This window comes from Microcebus murinus, chromosome 17 (assembly GCF_040939455.1).
Source record: "Microcebus murinus isolate Inina chromosome 17, M.murinus_Inina_mat1.0, whole genome shotgun sequence".
Taxonomy (NCBI): domain Eukaryota; kingdom Metazoa; phylum Chordata; class Mammalia; order Primates; family Cheirogaleidae; genus Microcebus; species Microcebus murinus.
The window spans coordinates 5,241,233-5,268,295 of record NC_134120.1 but is presented as its reverse complement, the minus strand read 5'-3'; the positions used below and the strand labels follow the sequence as shown (position 1 = coordinate 5,268,295).

Sequence of the window (27,063 nt, the reverse complement as noted above, 5' to 3'; positions counted from 1 at the left end):
GAATTAGTTGACTGACAAGGAGCTCATGTTCTCACACATTTTGTCATTCCATTTCAGGTTTTCTTTTAAAAAGCAAAACTATTTTTATTTTATTTTATTTTATTTCAGCTTATTATGGGGGTACAAATGTTAAGGTTACGTATATTGCCCATGTCCCCCCTCCCCCCTCCCACCTGCCCGACATCTGATAAATGTTATTCCTGTACGTCCACTTAAGTGTTGATCCGCAAAACAATTTTTTTTAAATGGCTGATTTGTGATTTTTGTTTCTGAAAATGTTTAACAATAATTTTAAAATTCCAAATATACATAGACTTGACAAACTTTTTAATAGTAATATAATACTTAATTTTAAAGATAATGTCTTTAGATGGAAGAGTACTTATTCAGTAGTAAGGCGTGAAGAGGGCCATGAGTTTAATTTAATATCATTATCAGTGGGCATTGGACGAGGGCTGTCCAGAAAGTACCCAGCCATTGTTAATACGACGAGAACGGTTATGTGGCTGGATGCTTTCCGGACAGCCCTTGTATACCTTCAGCTTTCAAGTCAACTAAATTATTATTTTTATAATTTCAGACAAAGAACCCATTAGTTTAATAAAAACAACCAAAACACAAAACAGAAATATCAAGTCTACCATGGTAAGGTAAATATGGGCTCCCCACTGTAGCTACACCTTAATTTCCACAACCTGTGAATGCTACTGTATGTACCTGGAACTTCACAGGTGTGATTAAGGATTTCAAGAAGGGAGACTATTCTGGGTTACCCAGGTGGGCCCAATGTAAAAACAGGTAGGGGAGGCAGGAGGTTGAAGAGGCAGAGGTGATGTAACGACAGAGCAGAAAGACATGAAGATGCTGCCCTCAGGAAGCTTTTACTTCCCTACCAGAAGTCCATATGCTTTCATTTCACCACACCATCTCCAAAATTGACTATTCCGTTATTATTAACAGTTTGATTGATGAAAATGGTGTCTCATTACCACTTGAATTTATATCTCTTGGCTTACTCATATGTGTAGGTGTTTGTTTTTCATATCATTAAAACATTCATGTTTCTTTTATGAATTGATTATGTAATTTATTTGTCCCATTTTCTATTAAAATGCTTATCTTTTTTATTTTTGAATACAATCGCTTATTCTTTATAGGATAAAAGATTATCTATTGCCTGTAGTTTATCTTACCGATTGTTCTCCAGTTCAACGTTTCCCTGTTTATTTTAATTAAAATGTTTCTATGTCAATAAATATTTAAAATTTATATATATATTTCAGCATAGTAATATTTTCTCTTATTTGTAGTATATTTTGTATCTAATTTAGAAAGACCTGCCGAAATATCACCTATACTAAGTATCTTTCCAGCATATTTGGTATACTATTTATATTTAAATCTATGCCATGGCATTTATGCTGTTGTGTGACATATATAAGTAAATATTTGCTACATTCATTAAGCGGTCTTAATCTTTTTAAGACACATCAGTTCACAATGGTGAAGCACTGAGATTTATGTACTCAAGACATCAATTTATACTGTGTTATGATTGCTAGCACTGCTTTCTGCCGTACATAACATTTTATTTCCTTATTGAAATACATAGTGAATAAAATGCCTTTTGATCTTAGTATTTATTCAAAACTTGTAATTGTGTTTGGCCTTGACTATTCTAGAGGGATAAAGGAAATATTATTGTGAAATATTAAATGAGAAGAGTTATGTTTTGGCCTCCTTATTCTCTTTGACTCTTTAAAATAAAGAACTCTAAATTTGAAAATGTGCTAGTTTATTTTTCCATCATCAACAAAGTATTTAAAGTAAACTTTTTTTCTTTTTTACATCTAAACAAAGCTGGGAAGGATTAAAGTGAGTTGACCATTATCAACGTATTTTGGTGTATATTCTCAGAGTGTTACAGAGTTAAAATCTTTCATTTTTTTCCCTTTAGGATCCATTAATTTTAGTTATTAAAATAATGTGACAATTTTACTTAGTTATTACAAAATTAGGATTTTGCACTATCCGGGACAGAATGCTAAGAAGAGGCAGATTGCAGGCTATAAGCTTGTTCTAGACAGAAAAAGATAAAACCGAATGGTGAAATAAAATCAATCCTGGTGTCAGAAAAGCAGAGACCCAACTAACATAAACAAATGCTTGAGAAAAGGAAACTCTATGAGAAGAGAAACAGACTTCTTGGAATACAATCTTCCAGTGCATAGTTCACGAAAGTAACTGAGGGTGTCGGTGGGGAGTGCGGGGCGGAACACTAGATACAAATGAGCCTCTTCCGCGGTGAGTTGCACACTTGAACTGAATGTGAGTTGGCGTGGTCACACAGCTCCCTAAGGGGAAAACCATCTTATTCATCTTTGTGCCATCAGTGTCTGGGCATTTAAGTGTTTACCGAGGGTACAGAAGAATAAATGGAGGAATGTAAATAAGTGTCAAAATGAAAAAGGATTGACAATTAGGCTGATAATCCAGCAATGGCACCTGAACAACGTTTACAATCAAACTGATGTTGGAGTGATCACTATTTTTTGTTTTCCTACAATTACAGTTTATCATGCCACATGTCCTGAAGTACCAAATTTAGAAATAGTACTATGTTGATAAAAAGTTTTATCTATCTATCTATCTATCTATCTATCTATCTATCTATCTATCTATATATATATATATATATATAGAGAGAGAGAGTCTCCTTCTTTCACCCTATGTAGAGTGCAGTGGCATCATCACAGCTCACAGCAACCTTAAACTCCTTTGCTCAAGCGATCCTCCTGCCTCAACCTCCTGAGTAGCTTGGGACTACAAGCCCGTGCCACCATGCCCAGCTAATTTTTTTCTATTTTTAGTAGAGACAGGGTCTCACTCTTGCTCAGGCTGGTGAAGGCAATATATTCATTAATGCTTTTAAGTAATATTTTAAGATTGACATTTAGATCATCTATTACCTGAAAAAGTCCCAAACCACTGCAATAGGAATATGTGTTACTTTTCTCTTGCTGAGTTGCAAACTCCCTCACACTTAACCTACAGCTTAAAACGACACCCTGTACTCACCCAAGTTTCTGTGTGTCAAAAGTCCAGGTAGGGCTCAGGTGAGTTCTCTCCTTAGGGTCTCACCAGGCTAACGTCAGAGTCAGCCTGAATCGGGTTTCCCTCTAATGTGTGGAGGCCTCGTCAAAGCTCTTTCAGGTTGTTGGAAAAATCCAGTACTTTGGAACGGGACTGAGGTTCCTGCTTTCTTGAAGTCTGACAACTGGAGGACATTCTTGGTTTCTGGAGATCTCCCACAATTCCTTGCCACGAGGCCCTCTGTATCGTTTGGCAGTTTGTTCCTTTATGGCCAGTAGGAGTATTGACTACAGTTAGGAATCTCTTGGCAGTTTGTTCCTTATGGCCAGTAGGAGTATTGACTACAGTTAGGAATCTCTCTGACTTCCTTCATCTCTCACCTTTAGACCCTCTTTTATTTAATTTTTTACTTTTTCTCTCCCAAGTTCAAACTAGCTGTTCATTGTAGTTCCTGTTATACCAGTACCTGAAGGCTGGCCAAAATTTCCAGAGGCTGTTGGGAAAACCTGCTGATGAGAGCTTTTGCTTTGCAAGAAAGAAAAACGGTGCTAGGATTAAAGTGCACTTTCTAATTAGTTAAAACCGTTGCCAGGCTTGTAGCGGAAAAGTCCATCCCGTTCAACAGTAAGCGTTCCATTTGGGTCCTTGGATTCTGCGATGGGTTCACTCGCTCAAAATGGTAGACGTGTACTTGCAGGTCTTTCTGAGGTGGCTTAACTTTGTATGAGGAGGAGTATGGCTTCAAGCAACCCCAAATTTCTGTGATGATTGAGAAAAGCAGCAGATTCATGTATCCCCAGCCTAGGGAGGTGGTGATATGACTAAATAATAAAACTGCACTGCCCCCGTGAAAGGGACATTTCACTGTATTACACTACAATTTAAAATACTACAAAGTGTATGAAACATATATGTATGATTTAAAGACTACCATACCAGTATATCCATTGCCCAAATGAAAGAAACAGAATGTTACTAGTATACTGGAGGCCCCCATGTGCCCTTGCTCAAGCATATTCTACTCCTGGACCCTTGAGTAGTGGATTATGGCCATGGATACACAAGGTCTTGGAACAATTCTCTTGGTTCAGTTTTCTGAGTCTTTCTCATGAAAGGTACTGTATGTTTGCAGCTGAGTAGTTTTATCAGATTGCTTCCTGCCATTAGAATTTTGGGATTCCAACCACCTCCCCTCATTCAGTTCTCCCGTTGTCCCTTCTAGCCCAAATTGACAGTATTTCCACTGAAACAATTTTCTCAAGAACCTTGTGGGCCTTGCTTGAAATTCAGTGGCTTTTGCTCCATCAGGCAGAAGCCACACCCATAAATCTCTGAGATAATCTTTTCTCTTGGGCTCCTGCCCGGATGACTGACAGACGGTGCCCTTAATCCTGCCAGTTAGATGTAGAGGATTTGCAAGGGACGGCCTTAACCTCTTGCAAGCGCCTTTTTGTTACTGAACACTGTGACCTTTTGATGTTTCTGATGGTTTAGCAAAGCTTACCCCATCACACATTCAGCCTTTTCTCTACGCTGTACTTTTAGGAGTCTTTTTTGACTTTCGACATCTTTACCACCTGGGGAAGTTGGGAAAGTTTAAAATCATCCATTTCTAATTCTCTTTTTGTTTAATAATTCTTCCTTTGATCTATTTCGCCCCTCTCATGTGTTACTATAAGCAGCAAGAGGAAACCAGGCTACACGTTTAACATTTAACTCAGTAATTTACTTAGCTCGGTAGCCTATATCTGTCACTCGCAAGTTCTGCTTGCCACGCACCTGCAGAACACAACTTTGCTAAGCTTTCTGCTGCTACAAAGCACACCTCTCCTTCCTCCAGTCCCTAATAACACGTTCCTCACTTCTGTGAGTCTTCCACAGCCCTCCAAATTCAGATTTCTACTCACTGTCTGTCCAAGGCAATTTAAGCTTTTTTTTTTCTCTCATGCTCTTCAAAATCCCTCCAGCCACTGGTCTCCAACTGTTCCCAATCTTTAAGCATTTGTTATAGCAATGCTTTGTTTTTCAGTACCAAAACTGAACTAGTTTTCTGTTGCTGTGTAACGAATTGCCACAAATTTAGTATTTTACAAAAAAACTCCCATTGATTGTCATACAATTTCTGTAGGTCAGAAGCCTGGGTACCGGATCATCTTTAGGAGGTGCAATCAAGGTGTTGGCTGGACTACAGGTTTTTACCTGGTGCTCAGAGTCCTTTTTCTAGGTCATTCAAGTTGTTGGCACAATTCAGTTCCTTGGAGTTGTATGACTAAGGTCCTCATTTTTTTTTTTTTTTTTTTTGCTAACTGTTGGCCAGGGCTGCTCTCAGCTATTAGAGGCTGCCCTTCCAACAGGCAGGCAATTCACAGCATAGCAGTTTGCTCTCTTCCTGTAGACCAGCAGTCTTTCTGAATGACGCCTCACCTATTTTAGAGAGCTCACCTGATTAGGCCAGGCCCACCTCTGATAACCTCTCCTCTTTTGATTAACTCAAAGTCAATTGATTAAGGACCTTATTTACACTTGCAAAACACTTTTTTTCCATAGAATGTAAGTTAATCACAAAATGACATTCCAAGCTATTCACAGATTCTGACTGCCTCAAGGGGAGGGGATTTATATATAAGGCTTCTATACCAAGAGGCAAGAATCTTTTGGCTGATCTCAGAATCTGCCTTCCACAGATTAATTCAACTCAATTCTTCTTGGGACTTAAATGTTATTGTATGTATGTTTCTTAAAGATTTATAGCTTAGACTTGATATTCTTTTGTCATAAGTTAATATAAGACAAAGTATATTCTCTCATTGTAGCTAACTGTCATAAACAATCCCCATATAAACTAAAAGTGGACAATCGGTTTTCATCTCTTTTCACATGCATGTGTGTTTTAAAAAGATATGTGTTACTTATGAATCAAGTATTGAGTGATCCATATTTTATTGTGCAAAAGCTCTTATGCTCTCATTTACGACTTCAGAAGTCAAAGTAGATAATACTTATGTCATTCATCCATTGCATTTACTGCAAATTCATCTTTCAAACAAAACAAGATTGGCTCAGAAAATTAAGCAGGAGATTTGCTTTGAATGGGCATATTCCACTAAGGCCTCTATTTTTTCATATTAGACAGTTAATATTAAATACACAGTTTTATCATGATTGGCTCTAAATTTTCACATATAATAAAAGTACACTTAAAATTAAAATTTTACTAACCATAATCAAGTTTTTCAAAAGTTGAGCAATTCTTTATAGTCAATGACTTCATAAAAGGTGACCAAAATGTGTAAAAATATGCTATTATAAATAAACTTAAATTGAATCAATAAAATAAAATATATCACACTTTCGGTAATCAATGTAAGAATTATCCAATATATGGTATAACTCAAATTGGATGAATTTTTCTTTATCTACAAGTATGTTTCTAATCTGATTCTCCCTGGGATTTGATGCTTCTTGACTCTTGGAATTAAATTAGTTACTAATAAATTAAATAATAACTTTTAATATTAGCTTCATATATTTAAATGTTAAATAAGTCTTCTTTCTTAGAGAATATAAGCCAAAAATGATACTTAAATGTTTTGTCTTTTTTTTTTTAATAACCCATAGATGTGCTCTTCTCCATTGGGTAAATTCTTTAAGAGTGTACTAAATATTTTGAGTAATTCAAGTGCAAAGTGCCACTTAGGTTATTAAAAAGGCTATAACCTAATAGATTAAGAGAATTACCCTTCAGTGACAATATTGATTTTTGCTGTTGTTGTTGTGTCCCTAGGTTTCAATATTGCTCTATAGCTGCAATCCCCAACCCCTGGACCACTGACTGGTGCCAGTTCGTGGCCTGTTAGGAAACAGGCTACACAGCAGGAGGTGAGCGGTGGGCAAGCACTCGAAGCTTCGTCTGTATTTACAGTGGCTCCCCACCACTCACACCACCACCTGAGCTCTGTTTTCCCCCCACCCGTGGTCCATGGAAAAAGTGTCTTCCATGAAACAGGTCCCTGGTGCTAAAAAGGTTGGGGACCACTGATATAGGATAAAGAGACTGGATACTACTTTTTTCTGAAGAAAAAAAATAATATTTAGTTGGACAGCCAACAGCAGTGTGAGGCCACAAATCAGGGCAGCAATCTCTAGCAAAACTGAGAAAGGCAGAGGTGATGAGTTAGCAAGGCAGTTGATACAGTAGTACCACACTTATGGGAGTAAGCTATAGAGGTGGTATTTCTTCAAGCCTTAGCTGCAAGTACTACTTCTCCTTTTTAGTGATCTTATAATCTCCACATTACTGGTATTAGAGACTATTTTGTTGCAAATATTGGTGGTTAACACAGGCTTTATAAAATGCTTCTAATATGTATATGCAAGCTAAAAGTCCAAAGACTTTTGTAATAATAACTTCATACTTCCCTTGTATGCTCATTATTTTATTTCCTTTTTCTATAATTTATTCACACTCAAATGTAAACATATGATAATTTGGAAATATATCCATATAGGCATTCATTACTCCCCAGAGTAGTAAGTTTCAGAACAGAAGCCACTCCTTATGTTGTATTTTTTTCTTATATTAGAGGTCGTATCAAAGTGGCAGACTGCATGATTACAGCTTGTGAGCATTTATGGGCATAGTATGCCGCACATAGGACAGAAATATCAAACTTCAGTTTGTAATCACTTAAAACAATGCTTACATATTAGAATAACTGGTACCTATTTTTAATCATGATTATCATCATCATCATCTTTAGATAATGGGACTGCTGTCTCAGAAGTGCTGCAAAAGTGGCAGGCAAAATTATACACGAGAGAATTCATGAGATTAGGAGTCAGGTCTTAAGTTCTTACCTCAGTTCTGTTAACAAATCATTAAGCATGAGGTTGAGAATGTGCAGGGAAAGTCAATTAACTTCCCTGAACCTCTTCTTTTTCTTTCTGAATTCAGAAAATGTGAAAAATTGAAATAGATGGTCTCTAAACTCTCCCCTCACTCCAAAAATACTCTATGGTCCTCACATAAGAAATTTTGGCAGATATTAGGATATTATTGAATATGTTCTGTTTTAGCCCATTTTGTATTCTATAAAAGAATACCTGAGACTGGGTAATTTATTTATAAAAAAGGTTATTTAGGTCACAGTTCTGCAGGCTGAGAAGTTCAAGGGCATGGCTGCCGGCGAGGGCTTTTATGCTGCAGTGCAACGTGGCAGAAAGATCAAAGGGGACGAGGACATGTGAGAAGAAGAGTTGAAAACCTGAGCAGTGCCCTGGCTTTATCATAACCCACACTCTCATGAAATAACCCATTCGTGAAAGAACTAACCCACGCTTTAGAGGGTGAGAATTCACTACTACTTGGGGGTCAAATTCCAACATGAGTTTTGTGGGGGAAAACCAACCATAGCCAAACTATAGCTTGCACAGAGTTCATTTGGGCTGCTGCCACAAAATACCATAAATTGAGTAGCTTTTAAGCAGAAGAAACGTATTTCTCACTGTTCTAGAGACTGGAAAGCCCAAGATCAGCAGATCTGGGGTCAGTGGGGGCTTGCTTCCCCATAGACAACTGTTTTCTTACTTTACAGGGCAGAGAGTTGAGGGGTCTCCCTCAGTTCTCTTTTCCAAGGGCACTAACCTCATTTATGAGGGCTCCACCCTTGTGGTGTAATCACCTCACAAAGGTCCAACCTCCTAATATCATCACCTTGGGGGTCAGGATCTCGACATAGAAATTTTGAAGGGACATAAACATTCAGACAATAGCATCACAACCCTGGACCCCCCCCCCAAATCTATGTCCTTCACACATGCAAACTGTATTTATTTTGTCCCTGTAGCTCCAAAAGTCATAACTTGTTTTGGCATCAATTTAAAAATCTAAGTCCCAAATCTCATCTACAGCAGATATGGGTAAATTCTAGGTATAATTTTTTCTGAGGCAGATTTCCCTCCTACTGAAATCTGTGAATTCAAACATGTTATGCTTCTTCTAAAATATAATGATAGGATAGGCATAGGCTAGATATTCCTGTTCCCAAAGGGAGAAACAGGAAAGAAGAAAGAAATAACAGGTCCCTAGCAAGTCCAAAGCCTTAAAGGTCAAGGATAATCTTCTTTGTCTCAGTGCTTTGTCCTCCAGGTCTACTGGGGTGGAGGTCCTTCCAGAGACCGTGGGGTGCAGGTACCACCCCATGGCTGTGCTGGAAGCTGCCCATGCCACAGCTGTCACAGGTTGGAGTCACGTGTCCCTGGCTCTAACAGTCTGGGATCTCAGGGGTGACCCCATCCCACAGTTCTGGTTGGCACGGCCCAAGTAGGGGCTCTCTGTGGCAGCCTCCCCGCTGCAGTGGTTCTCTGCCTGGGTTCTATGCATACCTTGAGCTTTTCTGGATAAAATGCACATGCTCTAATTGGGGCAGTGAGGAGGAGTGCTGCCCCAGCATGCGGGGATAAAAGACTGAGATGGGAGATGGTGCTGGCCAGTGGTGACCATTCTTTGAAGTCACTGTGCCCATTCCCCAGACTCTGCACTCTCAGCCTGAGATGGAAGAAGCAGGACCAGTGATCTCTGAAATTCCCTCAGTGTCATGATTGCACTGTTTTGAATAATACGTCCTGACATCCACTGAGATGCCCACCCATACCAGCCTCCTTATCAAACGGTCGGGTGGCAACACCCTTGGTGCTGTCTCCTTAGCACACCGTCTCATTCTCTACAATATGGGTAGGCTGGGAATTTTTCCAGCTCTTTAATCTCTGCTTCCCTTTGGATTAAAAATCCCACCTTTAAATCATTTCTTTCTTCTTGCATTTGACTACAGGCAGTCAGGAGGAATCAAGCTGCATCTTCAACACTTTGCTTAGATATTTGCAGTTTCATCACTCACAAATGCTACCTTCCACAAAACACCAGAGCAGGAACACAGTTCAGCCACATTTGTTGCTACTTCATAACAAGGACGAGCTTTCCTCTGTTGTCCAATAACATATTTCTCATTTCTGTCTGACAGCTCATCAAAGTGGCCCTTACCAGACACATTTCTGCAAACATTCCGTTCAGGCTTACTTAGGGTTTCTCTAAGAAGAGTCTCCTCTCCTTTTGAGCCTTTACCTAGAATTACTCTTTTTTTTAAAGATTTTTTTTTTTAAATAAATTTTTGTTAGTTTCAATTTAATAGTGAGTACATGTGGTGTTTCTTTTACCAATCTTGAGACATTTCACTCAATCCCATTCAGATTGTTGCAAAAATGTATTAATTCATCTTTTTTATCGCTGAGGAGTACTCCATGGCATACACACGGTACATTTTATTAATCCACTCATAAATTGATGGGCACTTGTGGAACCAACCCAAGTGCCCAGACAGTGTATCTTCCAGAACCTTGACCTTGGGCCTGCCAGCCTCCAGAACTGTGAAAATTAATTTTTGTTGTTTATAAGCTACCCAATTGATGGTATTTTGCTATAGCAGCCCAAACAGGCTAAAATATTGCCTACACAGTTTTGTTAAAATGTTTTGTTTTTCTGCATTGGCTAACATTTGTACAGTATTCTACTGTTATATATATATATATATATATAAAACAGTATATATATATATATATACCTGCTGGCAGATATGCTGTCTGGTTAGGGCCAGTTTCCTAGTTCATAGATGGAATTTTCTAGCTATTGGCTTACATGATGGGAAGGACACAGCTACTCCCTGGGTCTTCTTCATCAGAGCACTAATCCCATTGATGAGAGCTCTGCCTTCATGATCTAAGCACCTCCCAAATGCCCATGTCCTACTACCATTACACTGTCGATTAGATTTCCAACATATGAATTTTGGAGGGGCGCAAACATTGCAAAGACCAACATAGCTGGCAACATGACACACAGCATAAACTTGTTTCAGTGGGAGTTTACTGTAAGTATACGGGATTATCAGAGAGAATGACATTGTAAAACTCGACATTTGAAGAGAGTGATTATTCATCCACCGTACAGGAACATAAAGAGTTGGGTGCCCTTTCTTTCTATGTTGGAAGAATACTCTGTCTTCTGGATTACTCATTTAAAAGTCCACCCACTTGAATGACTTCCTGAGAAGCATTTAACCATATGAATTAGCACTCTATTTTTATTTCAAATAGACATAGTTCTAATGATACATGCACAGTATGCTATAATTCACCATTTCTTATATATGTAGATGTTTAAAGATTCATAGAAAATCAATTTTAGAGTCGAAAGGGGCATTAGGTGCTATTTTCCCCTATCCAACACAGATATTTTTCTTACACCCGTTATGTTAGATGATAATCCATTTTCAGATTGGACCACCCTTCTATCCGTAGATTATATCTTTCATAGAAATCCATTAAATTTTTGAATATCACAGCTCATGAGCTAGACATTTTCCCTTAAATTGCACTCAAAAGTTTCCCTATAATTTTCAAACATTGATCTTACCTTTGAGACATGAATTCCATACTACCCAGCATAAGTCTAAAGTAGTTATCACATTTTAAACAACAACAACAAAGCCTAAGGTAAATATTCCTTCTTCTTGGGCATTATATCTCAATTCTAAATGCTCCTTCATCTTTGTCAGCCTCTTCTAGGTGATCACTGCCTTCATTAATTACACCCCAAAAAGAACCAACTATATCCTTTTGCATTTTTACTAGTGCAGTTTCCCATGAGACTGTTATGTTTGCATTGTTCCTGCACTTTCTTTAATATAGGCTAAAATGGTTCAACATGATTTTTGTCAATTATAATGGAAGTATCAGCTCCCACTAATTTTGAATGAAATAAAACCACAGGAAGTTTAGGAGTCAGGGTTCCTTTACGTTATCATTAAATTGATTTTTTTTAAATGTGCCAATATGTTTTTATATGTCCCTATTACATTTTATGGTGTGGCTTTGATAAAAATTACAGATATTTAAACAATTTTGATTATATCCTCTAACATATTAGCTTCCTCTTCCATATTTTTGTCATATAAATTAGCAAAGAGTTCTCAATAGGTTGCTACCCAAAACTTATAAGGATAGTGAATATATAGAGAACCTTGAGATCCCTTCACCAAAGGCAAAATTCATTGAATTTGGCACAGCAATCAGCAGCGAAAGAACAAAAAATGCTATCTTATAGCCTAAATTTCTTTATATTGTAGTCAAGAAAATGACATTCCCTCCCCAATACTGTGCTAAAATAGAGACACATTACCTCTAACATTTTAATCAACTACTGAAATAAAGACATAGATAGCGATGTACTGTTTAAACCTTACATAAAGCTGGGAAAGAGATTTATAGCACCCTCGATGATGGTAGCAAGACTTACAAAGATGGAGTGATATTCAGTGCTTCTGGGGCCCTAGTATCCCCCCACCTGTTCAGTCTGAGGGAAATTGAAAGTCAAACCTATTTACTCACTGTATAAAATAACTGTCTAGGCCAAGCGCAGTGGCTCACGCCTGTAATCCTCGCACTCTGGGAGGCCGAGGCGGGTGAATTGCTCAAGGTCAGGAGTTTGAAACCAGCCTGAGCGAGACCCCGTCTCTAGTAAAAATAGAAAGAAATTAATTGACCAACTAAAAATATATAAAGAAAAAATTAGCCGGGCATGGTGGCGCATGCCTGTAGTTCCAGCTACTTGGGAGGCTGAGGCAGGAGGATCTCTTGAGCCCAGGACATTGAGGTTGCTGTGAGCTAGGCTACGCCACGGCACTCACTCTAGCCTGGGCAACAAAGAGAGATTCCTTCTAAATAAATAAATAAAATAATTGGCTAATACATTTAACATTTATGAATTAAAAAAAAAACATACTGGTTGCTTTGCTGCTGACAACAAAAGGATCCTTGGAATTTCAAAAATATTTTATCATATTTTCGAATTACACAAAAATGTATAGTTGCAAAATACTAGATGCTTATTTCCTAAAGCTGTATCACTCAGGGATCTTTTTCCTTTGCATACATTTCTGACACAGGAGATAACAGTTGCTAAAAATATTCCAAATACATATCTATTAATATGACTTATTATTTGTTAGAACATAATTTTCTAAAGTTTCCGTGCTTTGCACTTCACTCTGGGTCTTGCCCATTGTGCCATTTTAAATATTTTCTGGAACTTCTTCTGTATACTGTCTGCTCAAGCAATTCTCTCTCCCTGCCCACTTTAAATGGAACTCTGCCATCGCAAAACTACTTGGAATAAATGGGACTGCAAGGGAGACCTACTGAAGAGAACCTACCAAACATTTATATGTAGCTTTTTTGTGCTTTTAAGATTTAAAACCAAACTTCATCAGAATCTGCTGCGTCAGTTCCGCATGCTTCGTAAGAGCTACACCAAAGACAAACAGAATTCATCATTTCCCAGCGGAACGCTGTGAACTGTCTTAAGCAAGGATAACGCGATGCATATGTGGAAATAAGTAATCAAAATGTAATACGTAACTCTCTCCTTGTCAGTGCATCAGAGTGAAGGAAAGGGAATCTCAGTGATTTTTGTCAACTTATTGAGGAATAACACCCTGCTGAGCTCAAACCAAGTGAAGAAAACACCATTAACAGCTTAGGAGACTGGCAGCATACGGCAAACCTAAAGGACAAACAGTCAAGCGCAGAGAATCTTACGTTCTTGAAAGGATGTGAAGAGCATCTGGAAGCGGCTGTTGCGACTGCCCTCATCTGCCCACATGCGGACCACCCCGAGCCCTGTGCGTAGCATGACGTCGTTGGCCACTGTGCTGCAGAACTTGGCTTTCAAGTCCTCCACCGAACTGCTCCCGTCATACACAGCCACGAAGTTCCTCTTGCATTCGTTCGAATTCTGCATTTCATAGTCCAAGAATCGTAAGTAAATCTGTAAAACAAAGATAATTTCCCCACATCAAAATAGGAATGTAAATCAGTACCAGAACTTCTTTTTCTCATTTTCAGTCTCACAAAACAATCCTGATTGCAATCAATCTTATTATTTTTTTCCCCTGTGAATAGCAGAAAGATGTAGGAGTAAGAACAAATTGTTTAATGTATTTTCAAATGTCTCTGAATAAATGCTATTATTACCAGTAAAGCTGGGTATTTTTACCCAAATGACCCTTATGTCTTCTCATGACTTACCTGGAATCAGGTATTCGTCTGGCACACTTATACCTGTTTTATTTTGATTAGCAAAACATATTTTAAATATCCCTGATACACTCCTGTTAAAGTGCCCTGGCTTTTTTTTTAACTCTCTGGAATGTTTGGAAATAAATAATTTGTATTAAAACCAAAGGAAAACAAAACAAAAATGAAATTGAAAGATAGTCTCTGATTTCAGTTTGTTTAAATTATATAACAAAAATATGCTGTTTCATTTTTGAAGCAGTATATATATATTTTTAAAGGCCAACCTAGTTTTGGCCATTCTTGCCATCTAAAAATCAAGCCTTTTAGGTACATCCAACTAAAAAAATAAATTAATATTTAATGAGTAAAATGTACTATGCAACCTGCTTTATATGCTATTTTTAATACTTCTAACAACTCTATCCATTCATTTTATTTTTATGTTCAGATAAGAAAATTCAGACTCAGGTGGTATAAACTGGAAATTAGATATGAGGACCTTCTAAATACCTAGCCATAATCCTTCCATAATGTAGACATGGCTTCAGATAGACAGATTTTTTTCTTTTTCTTTTTCTTTTTTTGATCAACAGACATTGGACTCTGAACTGATCTGCATTAAAAATCACAAGTAGCTAATTCAGCCAAAGATAAGTCTGTAAAGAAGTTGTTTGTTCATGCATCCATCAGTTTAGCAGTATCCTCAGCTTGGCCTGTTACTTTGCTGCAGACACTATTTAAGGCATTGCAGATACGACTGAGAACAAAGGAATGAGGGCCAGTGCTGGAAAAGGTGCTTCCGTTAAATCATGACCCCAAGATACAATGTCAAACTGTTGGAATTATACAAAGCAAGAAATCTGTGCACTATGAGAGGTATACCTGGAATGGTTTTGGAATACAGAAGGAATACTTCACACAGGTATCTTCTAAGTGTTTTTACATTTTATTCTAACATGAATGCATATAGGCTATTTCCTCTTAAGTTCAATTCTCTTAACATGACAGGGATATGAAGATATACATTCAATTTAAAAAGTCATCTTTTCATCACTACTTTATGCATTTTCTCGTATTTCATAAAATGGGAAACTCAAAAGCCTGTTTTTTTCCCAGATCCAGTATGTCTACTCTAAATTTTAAAAATTCACTATTTGCATTTTTTGCTCTCAATGTTCTTGTTCAGTAGGGCACTAGTCCCTGTCAATTACACCTTCAAAATATTTGTTTTCCATCTCCACTGACACTTCCGTGATATTTCAAGTCTGCTGACTAGCCTGGATGTTTGCAAGTGACCGGTTCTCCTCCTATCCACAAAGCTCATCCCAGCCAAAGTTATCTTTCTAAAAACAAATCTAACAATAGCTCTCTTTTTGCCAAAATTTTAACTGGTATATAATTAAAAAATAAAAAGTAACAAACTGGCAAATTTACCCCCTTTCTTATCTATCAACGTCACACACTTCTTTTCAAAAATGCCATCCTTTATAAACATGACATTGGTCTTATATGAAGTATCCATTCCCCACCTCTGCCTAGCAATTTCTTCCTGATTTATCAAGTTTAGTTCAATTATTGCATTTCCAGTGAAGGGTCTTCCCTGCTCCCACTCTCCGACCATGGCAATAGTAGCCTCTATTCCCTCTATCCTAAAATATAATTTTGGACATATTTTAAGCTGTGGTTATATGTCCCTTCTAAGAAACTATGTGTTCTTCAAAAGCTGTGGCGGTGGTATAAATTTTTGTATTCTAAGTGTTAAAATATATTTTGCACATATTAAGCCCTCCAGAAAAATTTGTGACTGAATAAACCTGTGAATGTTCAGTTATTTGGAAATTTTAATTTCTTCATTGACTTACTTTGTTCTGCATTCATCTAATATTTATTGGGCAACTATACGACAGACCTTATTTTAAGTGCTATAAACAATGATAATTATATAGAACAATATATATTTTATTGTTTACCATAGGAAATTATACACAATAATTCTCAAAACAAGGTATAATATAGATCTAAACTATGACATAAAAGGGTAAGATATCATGTTGCTGACTTGTAAGGAGTTGAAAATAAAATGTGAAGTCCCAAGTGAGGAAATTCTGACTTTGAGCAGGAAGAACAAAAACAGAGAAATGTGGGAAAATGAATGACATTGACCAAACAATGGAAAACGCTGGAGTTTTTTTATGCTTTTCATGGTAAGAAGATTTTCATATACAGATAACCTGTAACACTTCAATTGGAAGCCATCCTATAATTTCTAAATATTTTGATGTTGATTTTAAATAACTATCATTGCTATAGCCTTAAGAAACATACACCCAAGAAAGTCTGCATTTTCTTCATGCTCAGGTTATTGCTTTATTTTATTCTTTTAAAAACTAAAATATTACATTGTCTGTGATCTCTCCTCTCAACTCAATATTACATTACTGAAATTATCCAGAGAATTTGAGAAATTGTCCAGTTTAAGAAGACATCTGAAGGGTATCTGATAATGTTAAACTTCTAAGTTTATGCTAACATGTTTCGTTTTCAATGTTTACATGGATTTTCAAAAATGAAGGTTTTTTTCAGATGACCTTTATTAGAAAACTGCAGCAAAGGATACAAAATGACCTGCTTACGGAAAAGAAGCAAATTGAAATGGGATCCTTAAATAGGATTAAAATCCCCAATTCTGTTTTTAAGTCTCTTTCCACATTGCCCTCTACTAAGTAAAAGTATACAAACTGAAAATACTATAAAAATAAAAACAGAAATCTAGATATTATAAATTTGTTAAATCAATAAAAAGCTAAGTATATATTTATATTCTAAAATGCCATGCAGTAAATTTAACAAGTTCGTCAGTTCTCAATTATATGAAATTTCAATTTGAAATATACATTTTTATGAACAGGAGAAAACACCGATTATGGTAAATGGAAAAGTGCATTCTACTTCTTTGAAGCATAATACAAAATAACTCCTCTCCCTCAATATTCTAACAATTTTTTTTAAAAGTACTATTGCCAAAGAAGAAAAACTATTTAATGAAAATACTTATGTTACTGATTTAAGAAAGATATTTGACCACTTGATGTTTTCAGGTTGAAGTGTTTCAGTGTCCTCATGTGTTCGAGCAATTATTTTAAGTTTCTTATATAGCATGTACAAACACAACTTAAAATGCAAATTTGTTATTGGTTAGGAAAAGAAAATATGCATGGTTTATTGACAATAGGTTAAGACATTGCTAATGCATTATTTTAAATCTCTCAGCAACAACTGACACTTGTTATAACCATTTTAGGATGAAGAAAACTGAGGTTAGAAAATAAAGTAACTTTGTCAATGGGATTGTATTGTCACTTAAATAATGCATTGGTATTGAAGTCAGATCTGCTATACATTATCACAAAATCAGCCTTGGATAAAATTTTTTAAAATGTTCACAGGCTTATATTCCAGAAAGAAAATTATAATCATAAATAAAACAAACTACAACAAAATAAGTAAACAAATAAGGAAGCAAAGCAAAACAATTTCCATTTTGCTCAAGGGGCCAGGAAACATGTTGACTATCAGGACATAAGCGACACTCATAGAAAATAAAAGTGTCCCTCTGAAATAAATGTCTGTCTTTAAATTCTTTGAAAATAGGATTATTTTATAGAAGAGCATTGCTATATATAGGAAATCAGTTTGCATACTGGGCCCATGTTTTCTCATTTGACAGTTTTGGAGTGTCTATAGTTTCCATACGAGGTGATCAACTTGCATTTGTACATGAAGTGCAACAACTGTCTTTTAAGTACCTTCTATATGTAAAGGGCATTCTTATTTTAAATAGTGTACTATTTAGACAGGAAGTGAATGATTACACAGTCACTAGGTCTTATGTAATCACTGCTGAAGCATTCAATGATTTTTTAACTTCAATTTTTTATCATACAGAAAAAGAAAATATACAGCTATGACATTTGCTTTACTGGGTCCCCAGCTATCAAATACAGAAGCCAGATTCCATTTGCCAGGAAAAGTGACCACGCTTTCCCACACTAATTCTGGTTTATGTCATATAAAAGTCTTCTCTCCATGGTATGATTTGAATGACTATCTCATCTGTGTAAAGCTTGTGTTATAATAATACCAAGGGAGAGAACTATTTAAGGTACCAAACTGCAGAAAGCATGTTAGTTCTTCTATTGAAAAAAAGAGAAAATGATAAACAGAGTAATATATAATAACTCCAGAAAAATGGTCAGACTATCATCTCTCAGTGAATCATTTTGACGCATTCTTCGTTTTAATCAATCACAGAGTTTACGTCTACAGGGTAATTTATTGAATGGGACATAGGAAACTTCAGAACATAAAAACAATTTCTAGTAACATCTGTTTTCCAAATCACACTGATATGTAAATCAGAATCCCTTTTTATATGCAATGAAAATAAACATAGACAACAATTTGCTAAGTCATATATTTACCAACTGCCCAACCTGGTCTATTCCTCATATCATAATGATATACAGAAAACAGAAATTATTTGGGCAATTGTTTAAGACTTGCCAGAACAGTTTTCTCCATAATAAATAAAAATTAAATATGCCACAGTCCAAGAAATGTTACATATGTCTTTAATACTACTAGACACTTTTATAAATAAACCATATTCTAAAAAGCATTCAGCCCTGGACTTTTTTTGGTTGCTGTTGGATTTGTGACCAGAAAAAATCAGGTTTATAATCTTAGACAGGATGTTCCTGAAATTTGCAGGGTAGCAATGTACCCTCTATTTGGAGAAGAAAACCAGAACATCATACTGTTCTATATAATATGTTAAAATACACACACACACACACACACACACACACACACACACACACACACACCTCTGTAACAAATCCTTACATAACAATATTAAAATGATTTTCTTGAATGAATAAATAAGTATCAAAGTATTTAAAGTCATCTAAATAGCTCTCTAAAATCTGACAGTACAAAAATGAGATTTCCTTTCTTAAAAAATGTTGAACTATACCATTCTCATTGGTAGTTATCTAGCCAATATAAGTTTTCACTTTGTTTACCTAATTTTATTCTCACTTTTGGAGATAATGAGGGCACAGCCAATCTTTAGAATCCTTAATACTTATTGTAGTTACTTACATTTAGTACCCTTAATATATTGCATTAATATTCTATTGCTCCATAGAAAGTATCACTAATTTAGCAGCCTTACACAAACATTCCATTACACGCTTTCTGTTCTGCAGAAGTACTCCAGGCTTGACTCTGTTCTTTGCTAAGCGCAAGTGAGGGTGAGAATCCTTGCAATTCTACAACCGAGACTCCCATTTTCCTGATGGCTGCTGACCAGGGGGTCGTCCTCATTCCCAGGTTCTCTCATTCTCTGGCTTCTCCCTTCACTCACAACCAGAGAGACATCTGTCTGCTTTTAAAGGTTCATGTGATTAGACTAGGTTTAGGCGGTTAATCTAATTTTGATTAACCCAAAGTCAACTGATTGGTAATCTTAATCACATCAGCAAAATCCCCTTTTGCTGGGTAACAACATAATCAAGTGTGTGATATTTTATCCTATTCACAGCCCCAGGGTTTGGGGCTGGAGTCCTGGCTACCCTCTTAGGATTCTGCCTGTAATACTTATGTTGATTGTATAAGCAACTTTAACACCTGTACCACAACATGACTATAAAATTCCATTGACTTACTGTGTTTGTCAAGCATCTATGCACACTTGATTATAATTTGGCACACATTACTTTTGAATTAAGTAGAAAAATTAAAAATTATTTTGAAACATTAAATGATGGGAAAATAGTAAAATCTAGAGCTTTATTATCCCAAAACATTGACTATTAATTAATAATCTTCATTTGTACATTTTTATAAGTCTTTTGACTCTATCCCCGATCCTTTTTTAGCAAATGATATGTGAAATGATATATTTGTTAATAGATTGATTTAATCATTCCACAATGGAAACATATATCAAGACATCACATTCTACTTCCACAACAATTATTATTTTTCAATTAAAATTACATTTAAAAAGTATTAAAAATGAAATTAAAAATAAAACTTGATTATTATATCAAATAGTGTGGTTTTTGTGACATCAAACCATACCAGGAGTTAGGAGGTGTTCATCTTGCTCCAACTCCATTACTAACCAGCCAAATATCTGGGCAAATCACTTATCACAGCGTCATGGAATTTTGGTTTTGAAAGGACTTTCCTGTTACCTGTGCCAAACCATTACTTGACTTTTAATTATTATACAAAGACTCTGCCAAACTCTGTTTGGATTCCTCCTGTGAGATCCCATTTGATCTCCATTATTAAAACAAAACAACCTTTTCTATATTAAATTGAAAGCTACATTTCTCTAGTTTCAAATATTCAAATAAATTTCAGTATTTAAAACTATGCACATTAAATCTTATTCCTCTGTCATATGACTGTACTTCAAATATTTGAAGATTACTATATGACTTTTCTTCTAGAACTACATAAGTTCATTTATTCCATGAATTTTAATTGAATAACAGGCATTTGGTTGACACTGGGTATCTGGTATACAAATAAGGCCCGGCTCTGATGGAGTTAAGGTTTGAATATTAGATTTATCTCCCTTCATTCTCTTCTGCTGGTGGTTTCCTAGACCAGAGTCAGAACTGGACGCTATAAGACCCTATGCCACCCTTACCTTAGTATCTTGGTATTTCTGAAATACTTGCTCACAGAGGCGTATTTCTATACCCTGTTCTTAGCCCGTGTTGAACTTTACGGTCCTGACTCAGTTTATTCATCTTATAAATGATCTAGACAGTAACAGACTTTCAATGTTCTCTCTGGCTTTGGTTTTCTAAATTCTAAGAAATCTTGGTTAATCCCATTCTAGTTAAATGGGACCATCTATATTACTATTCTCAAATAAAGGAGATACCAGATATTATATTTTCTATTTGTCAAAGGTCTGAAAAGCAATATGTAATTTATATAAATTTTAATGGAACCCAACTAAGCTATTTAGCACTTTGATTGGGCAATATGGTTCAGTCACCAGCATCATTCAAACAGTCACCACGAGCCATTTCAAGTTTAACGCACGCTTTGATAGTCTGTGCTCATGAGCTGCTAGGAGCTCCACAAAAATAGAAAGCCCACACAGGCAGTAATCTCCAGTTCTTGCTTTTCTCCGCAGTATTCAAAGCCACTTCCTCTCCTCTAACCTTTAATTTAACAGAGAAAGCCTGTCACAAAAGAGCCATCTTTGTCCAGCTCTGCGGGCTGCTTCCCCTTTGGGTCACGGAATGCCAAATTTCGTAACAGACAGGTACACCCGTTATTGTTGTCTGAGATTGTACAAAAGACAGCCTATTTATTTACCAGCTGGAAGGGAAAGGTGTGTTCTTACACTCTCACGAAATCTTTCTCTTTAGCACTGTGGTGACAAAGGTGCTGGTTATGACACCAAGATGTGTCACATATCTTTCCTGTTGAAGGAAAGTCTTATAAAATCTTTCATTCATAGAGTTTAAGAAAAATAAACAGCACTTGCATGTGAATAGACATTTTATGAAAGAGAGCATAATGAACTGCAGTCTAACTCTTTTATAATCCATGTAGTGGGTATTTATGGTTTTATGTTATCAATAGCTTTGGACTGACAACAAAAAAAGAAGAATAACTATGTATTTCTTCATAATGCAATTAACGTTTTCAAAGATTTTTCTCAGATGCATAGGGAACTGCAAGTGTCAAAAGCTGGAACCTGGACCAAAATCTCTGAATCTCTGTAATTGGAAATCAGGAAACAACATGCCACAACTCTATTTTATATGCAAACGCTAGAGATATATATCCAAGGAAGCATCAAGTGAAAAAAGAAAAAAAAATATTTCCTGAAATTCCAACGTCCTCAAAGATGGCACTTCTTTGTTTCTTAGCATGAATATCCGGTCACCAAATTCTACCCTGTCTCTCTTTAATGTTTTCTTCATGGTCGACCACTGTGATCCAGTCTAAAGACACTGGGATTCTTGCTTCTGTAGCTTCCTACTTGGTCTTCTACTTGCTGTGTTGACTCCTCTGTCTTTTCCTCAAAGGAAAAAGCTATTTTCCCAAAACGCACTCCGGTCATGTCACTTTTCTGCTTCCTTCTTCTGTGTATCACTAAAGCACTCAGGGAGACGTCCTAGTTCTTCAGGGAGCCCCACAGAGCCCTTTAGCATCATAACCCAACATTCCCCCATCTCTAAGCTTTTTCACATGCAATTACTTTAATTCCTGAGAAAGCACACTCTTAGGAGTCCATGACTTCACAGGTGCTATTCTCTCTGCCTGGAGAGCCCTCTCACCTCACCTACCTGCCAATCCTATTTCTCATTAACTCTCAGCCTACACCCAGACTGCTATTCGGTTCCACCTTTGACTTACCCTACCAGGTATATGTGGTCTTTTCTCTCACTCTGTTATACCTGATAAATACCTCAATGATATTACCTTATTGCTTAGATTAATTTGTTACATAGTTTTCTAGAAACAAAACTAAACACTTAGAGGACAGGGCCTGGTGCACTTTTCCATTTCTCTGGCATAGTCCTTCAGATTGTACAAGGTCACTGAATCAATTAATTAAATAATAAACTGTTTCAACCTCAATAGTCAACTACAAATCCAATAAATTAATAACATTTTCTTGCAACTTCAGAACTGAAGAATAAGAATAAAAGGAGGATAAGCCAATATTCAACACTGTATATCCATGATGGCTACTGGTGCAAAATGATGATGCTCAATATTTTGGAAGATATTTCCATAAATAGGATGAATATCTACTTCATTTTATTCTATAGAAGTGGTTCCAAAATGGTGGCCTGAGTCTGAATCTGGCCCATGACAAATTTAATTAAATACATACAATATTTATAATCTTTACAATGTATTGCAACGCTTAAAAATCAGGGTGATCAACACAAAATCTACATTTTTGGTGTGTTATGAAAAAAATGGAGGACTTGGTAATGCAGGACCCACATTTTCTCATAACAACAAAGATGAGGAACTCAATGGGCAGGTGAGTGGAGCCTGCCCCCTTGGAATGGGCACAGGCTCTCCCAGGTGCTGGAATCATTGGCCCCCAGGCTTGTTACACCTGTATATTATATGCCAGACACACATGATTTTGTAAGCCCCTGCTAATTTCTTCCATAGATACAATTTTACATTAGAAAACAAACAAATGACAGATACTAACAATAAGAGCAGAAGTGTAATTATGCTTGGAACAATGGCTCTGGCATAGCATTTCAATCCATTTTTCAGAGAGTTAGACTTACCTGAAAGTCTATTGTCCAGATTATCAAATGATCTCTTCAACACACTCTGCATATTGTTATTTATGACACTGTATGTTAGATTGGGTAGGAGAAAATAAGTTGCTTTTCAAAGCCATAATAAAATCATAGCTTACAATTGCACTCTGAAATATATTAAGCATGTCCAGTTGCTTCAAAGCAATGCAGGTTAGAGACACTTGTTAAGTACACTGTCAAGTCTGGGTTTCATATTAAGACTAACCTTGGATCGTGGAGGTGCCCGGATATACCACTTGCAATCAACGGCCTCACTAGCAGAAGCTTTGCCTTCCTTCATAATTTGTATGGACTCCACAATTCCTTCAGGACCGCCCATCTCAAACTCACACACTAAATAACAAAATGCCAAACACACACACAAAAATGGAACTTGAATAATAAACCAAAAGTATATTTCATAGCAGAATACAAAGTCCTCTGAACATTATTAAATATCTATTGTACTAACCTGGTAATGGTTTCAAAACTCCAAGGTCCTTAAAGTCGGGATCTTAAAAATTGAGAAAAAAGACAATTAGTCTTATTCTGCATTTATTAACTTGCAATGATTTTGAGTAATATGCCATTAAATTATCCAGGAATCTGCCTTAAAAATACATTGGGGAAAATTAAATGGTGAAATTAATAGTGCATAATAATATTATGCACGATGCAAAATGTTAATTTATATGTTTTAGAATATAGTTTTATTACAAGATTTTTCTCAATACAAAAGACACCATTTTAAAAAACCTAATGCAATTTCTGCATCTTACTATCAAATCAAAATTTTACTCATTATCTATAAATCCATAATTAGACAAAAGATGTTTTCTGTAAAATGTACCCCTAGGTAATTCAAGGTGTGGGTCAACTTCCATGTATTCCAAATATGGTTCTTTTGTCTGATTCAAAATATTCTGTTGTTGGAAAACAATTTTCAAATAGAATATTAGGAGCACAAAGTTAAGCTGTAAAATCTAGTACTCCTCTCTTTTGGCTGACTGAACTATCTTGTTTTCATTAAATCTTCATCTTTAACATTTCATACCACGCTAGCTTTCAAAGTATTCCTCAGTATTCTATCTTGTCAACTCAACACCCACTCTCCCCATTCCTCTTCTGAGTTCAGGTATTTGTTTCCTTGATCATTTATGTGTTTCAGAGGAAGCTTGTTTTATCATAAGCCTCAAAGTTTCCTAATTGCTGTAAGCCAAAAATGGGGAGAGTCTCATTCCCATTTTTTGTAATTGATTTTGAGGTAGGTATGCAGCAATGAAATACAAAGATGAGCCTTTTAGAAGGCTACTGGTAACGTTTCCATCATAATAAATAGAGACAAGGTATATCCAGTTTTTCTGGCTTGCATTGTAGTTGTGATTATATTAGACTCTTTAGAATCATATAATAGCCAATGTTTGATGTTGAGAGAATCCTGTACTTAGAAAATCCCAAAGAGTCAACCGAGAGACTCCTGGAATTGATAAATAAATTCAGCAAAGTCTCAGGATACAAAATCAATGTACACAAATCAGTAACATTTCTATATACCAATAACAGTCAAGCTGAGAGTCAAATCAAAGACTACAAAGAAGTAATAGCTACAATAGCTACAAAGAAGATAAAATCTGTAAGAATATACTTAAGCAAAGTGGTGATAGATCTGCACAAGGAGAACTATGAAACACTGAGGAAAGAAATCCCAGAGGACACAAGCAAGTGGAAAAACATATCACACTCGTGGATTGGTATAATGAACATTGTTAAAATGTCCATACTACCCAATATGATTTACAGATTCAATGCAGTACCCATCAAAATACCAAAATACTTCACAGATCTAGAAAAAATAATTCTGCACTTCATTTGAAACCAGAAAAGAGCCCCAATATCCAAAACAATCTTAAGCAAAAATAACAACTCTCACAGCATCACATTATCAGACTTCAGACTATATTAAGGTTATAGTAACCAAAACAACATGGTATTAGTACGAAAATAGAGACATAGACCAATGGAACAAAAGTAGAGAACTGAGAATAAAACCACCTACCTGCAGCCAACAGATCTTTGACAAAGCAGACAACAATGTACACTGGGGGAAAAAAGCCTTATTCAATAAATGGTGTTGGGAAATTGGATAGCCACATGCCTAAGAATAAAACAGGAACCCTATCTCTCACCATGCAGAAAAAATAATTCAAGATGGATAAAGGACTCAAATGTGAGGCATGAAACCATAAGAATTTTAGAGGAAAATGTAGGAAAAACTCTTCCAGATATCAGCCTAGGCAAAGAATTTATAAGTAAGACTCCAATGGCATTCACAGCAACAACAAAAATAAATAAATATAATTTAATTAAACCAAAAAGCTACTGCCCAGCTAAGGAAATAATCAACAATCAAATAGACAGCCTATGGAATGGGAGAAAATATTTCTAAGATATATATCCAGTAAAGGGCTAGTAACCAGAATCTGTACAGAACTCAAACAAAATAGCAAGAAAAAGCCAAACAATCCCATTAAAAAATAGGAAAAAGACACGAGCAGAAGTTTTTCAAAAGAAGACAGACAACTGGCCAATAGTTATATGAACAAATGTTCAATATAACTAATCATCAGGTAAATACAAATTAAAACTACAATGAGATCACCTTACTTCTATTAAAATGGCTTTTATTAAGAAGTCCAAGAACAATAGATACCAGGACGGATACAGAGATAAAAAAAATGCTTATATATTGTTGGTGAGGCTACAAATTAGTACAACCTCTATGGAAAACAGTGTGGAGATTTTTCAAAGAACTCTAAGTAGACCATTATATCCAGCAATCCCACTACTGAGTCCTTACCCAAAGGAAAAGAAGTCATTTTATCAAAAAGACAACTGCATTCAACTGTGTATTGCAGCACAATTCACAACTGCAAAGACGTGGAATCAACCCCAGTGCCCATTAATTCATAAGTGAACTAATAAAATGTGGTATATGTATACTACAGAGAGTACTACACAGCCATAAAAGGATGAATTAGTGCCTTTTGCAACAATTTGGATGGAACTGGAGAGCATTCTCCTAAGTGAAGTATCCCAAGAAGGGAGAAACATACACCATATGTACTCACTATTAAACTGGAACTAACCAATGATCACACATGTGCACAGGAGGGAAGTAAAACTCAGTAGAAATCAAGCAGGGGGAGGGGGAGAGGAAGCAGAAGGGGAAAGAAGGGATGGGCAAAAATGTCCCAATGGGTACAATGAACACTATTTCGGTGATGGGCTCACCTACAGCCATGACCCAAGCATTACAAAAGTGATCCATGTAACCAAACCCACATGGCTGAAACTGGACTCTTTGCTATTAGAAACTATACACATGCTTATAGCCTCAGCCACTCTGAGTCAGACTTTTGTTGACTTATGGGTGGGTGAAGGCATCAGTGGCTCCCTATGTTGG

At 36.2% G+C, this 27,063-nt stretch overlaps 1 protein-coding gene across 3 annotated transcripts in view; it reads right to left on the bottom strand.

Moving 5' to 3' along the window:
* Positions 1-27,063, bottom strand: part of NETO1 (neuropilin and tolloid like 1) — a 117,787-nt gene that overhangs the window by 27,371 nt on the left and 63,353 nt on the right. For 2 of the 3 annotated variants that reach the window (XM_012781220.2, XM_012781219.2), the window contains exons 5-7: positions 24,073-24,114; positions 23,827-23,993; positions 13,744-13,972 (exon numbers count right to left, since the gene is read on the bottom strand). In XM_012781220.2, the coding sequence (XP_012636674.1) occupies positions 13,744-13,972; positions 23,827-23,993; positions 24,073-24,114 (438 nt within the window). The remainder of the gene's footprint in view (positions 1-13,743; positions 13,973-23,826; positions 23,994-24,072; positions 24,115-27,063) is intronic. The other variant, XM_012781223.2, reaches the window with a different exon arrangement.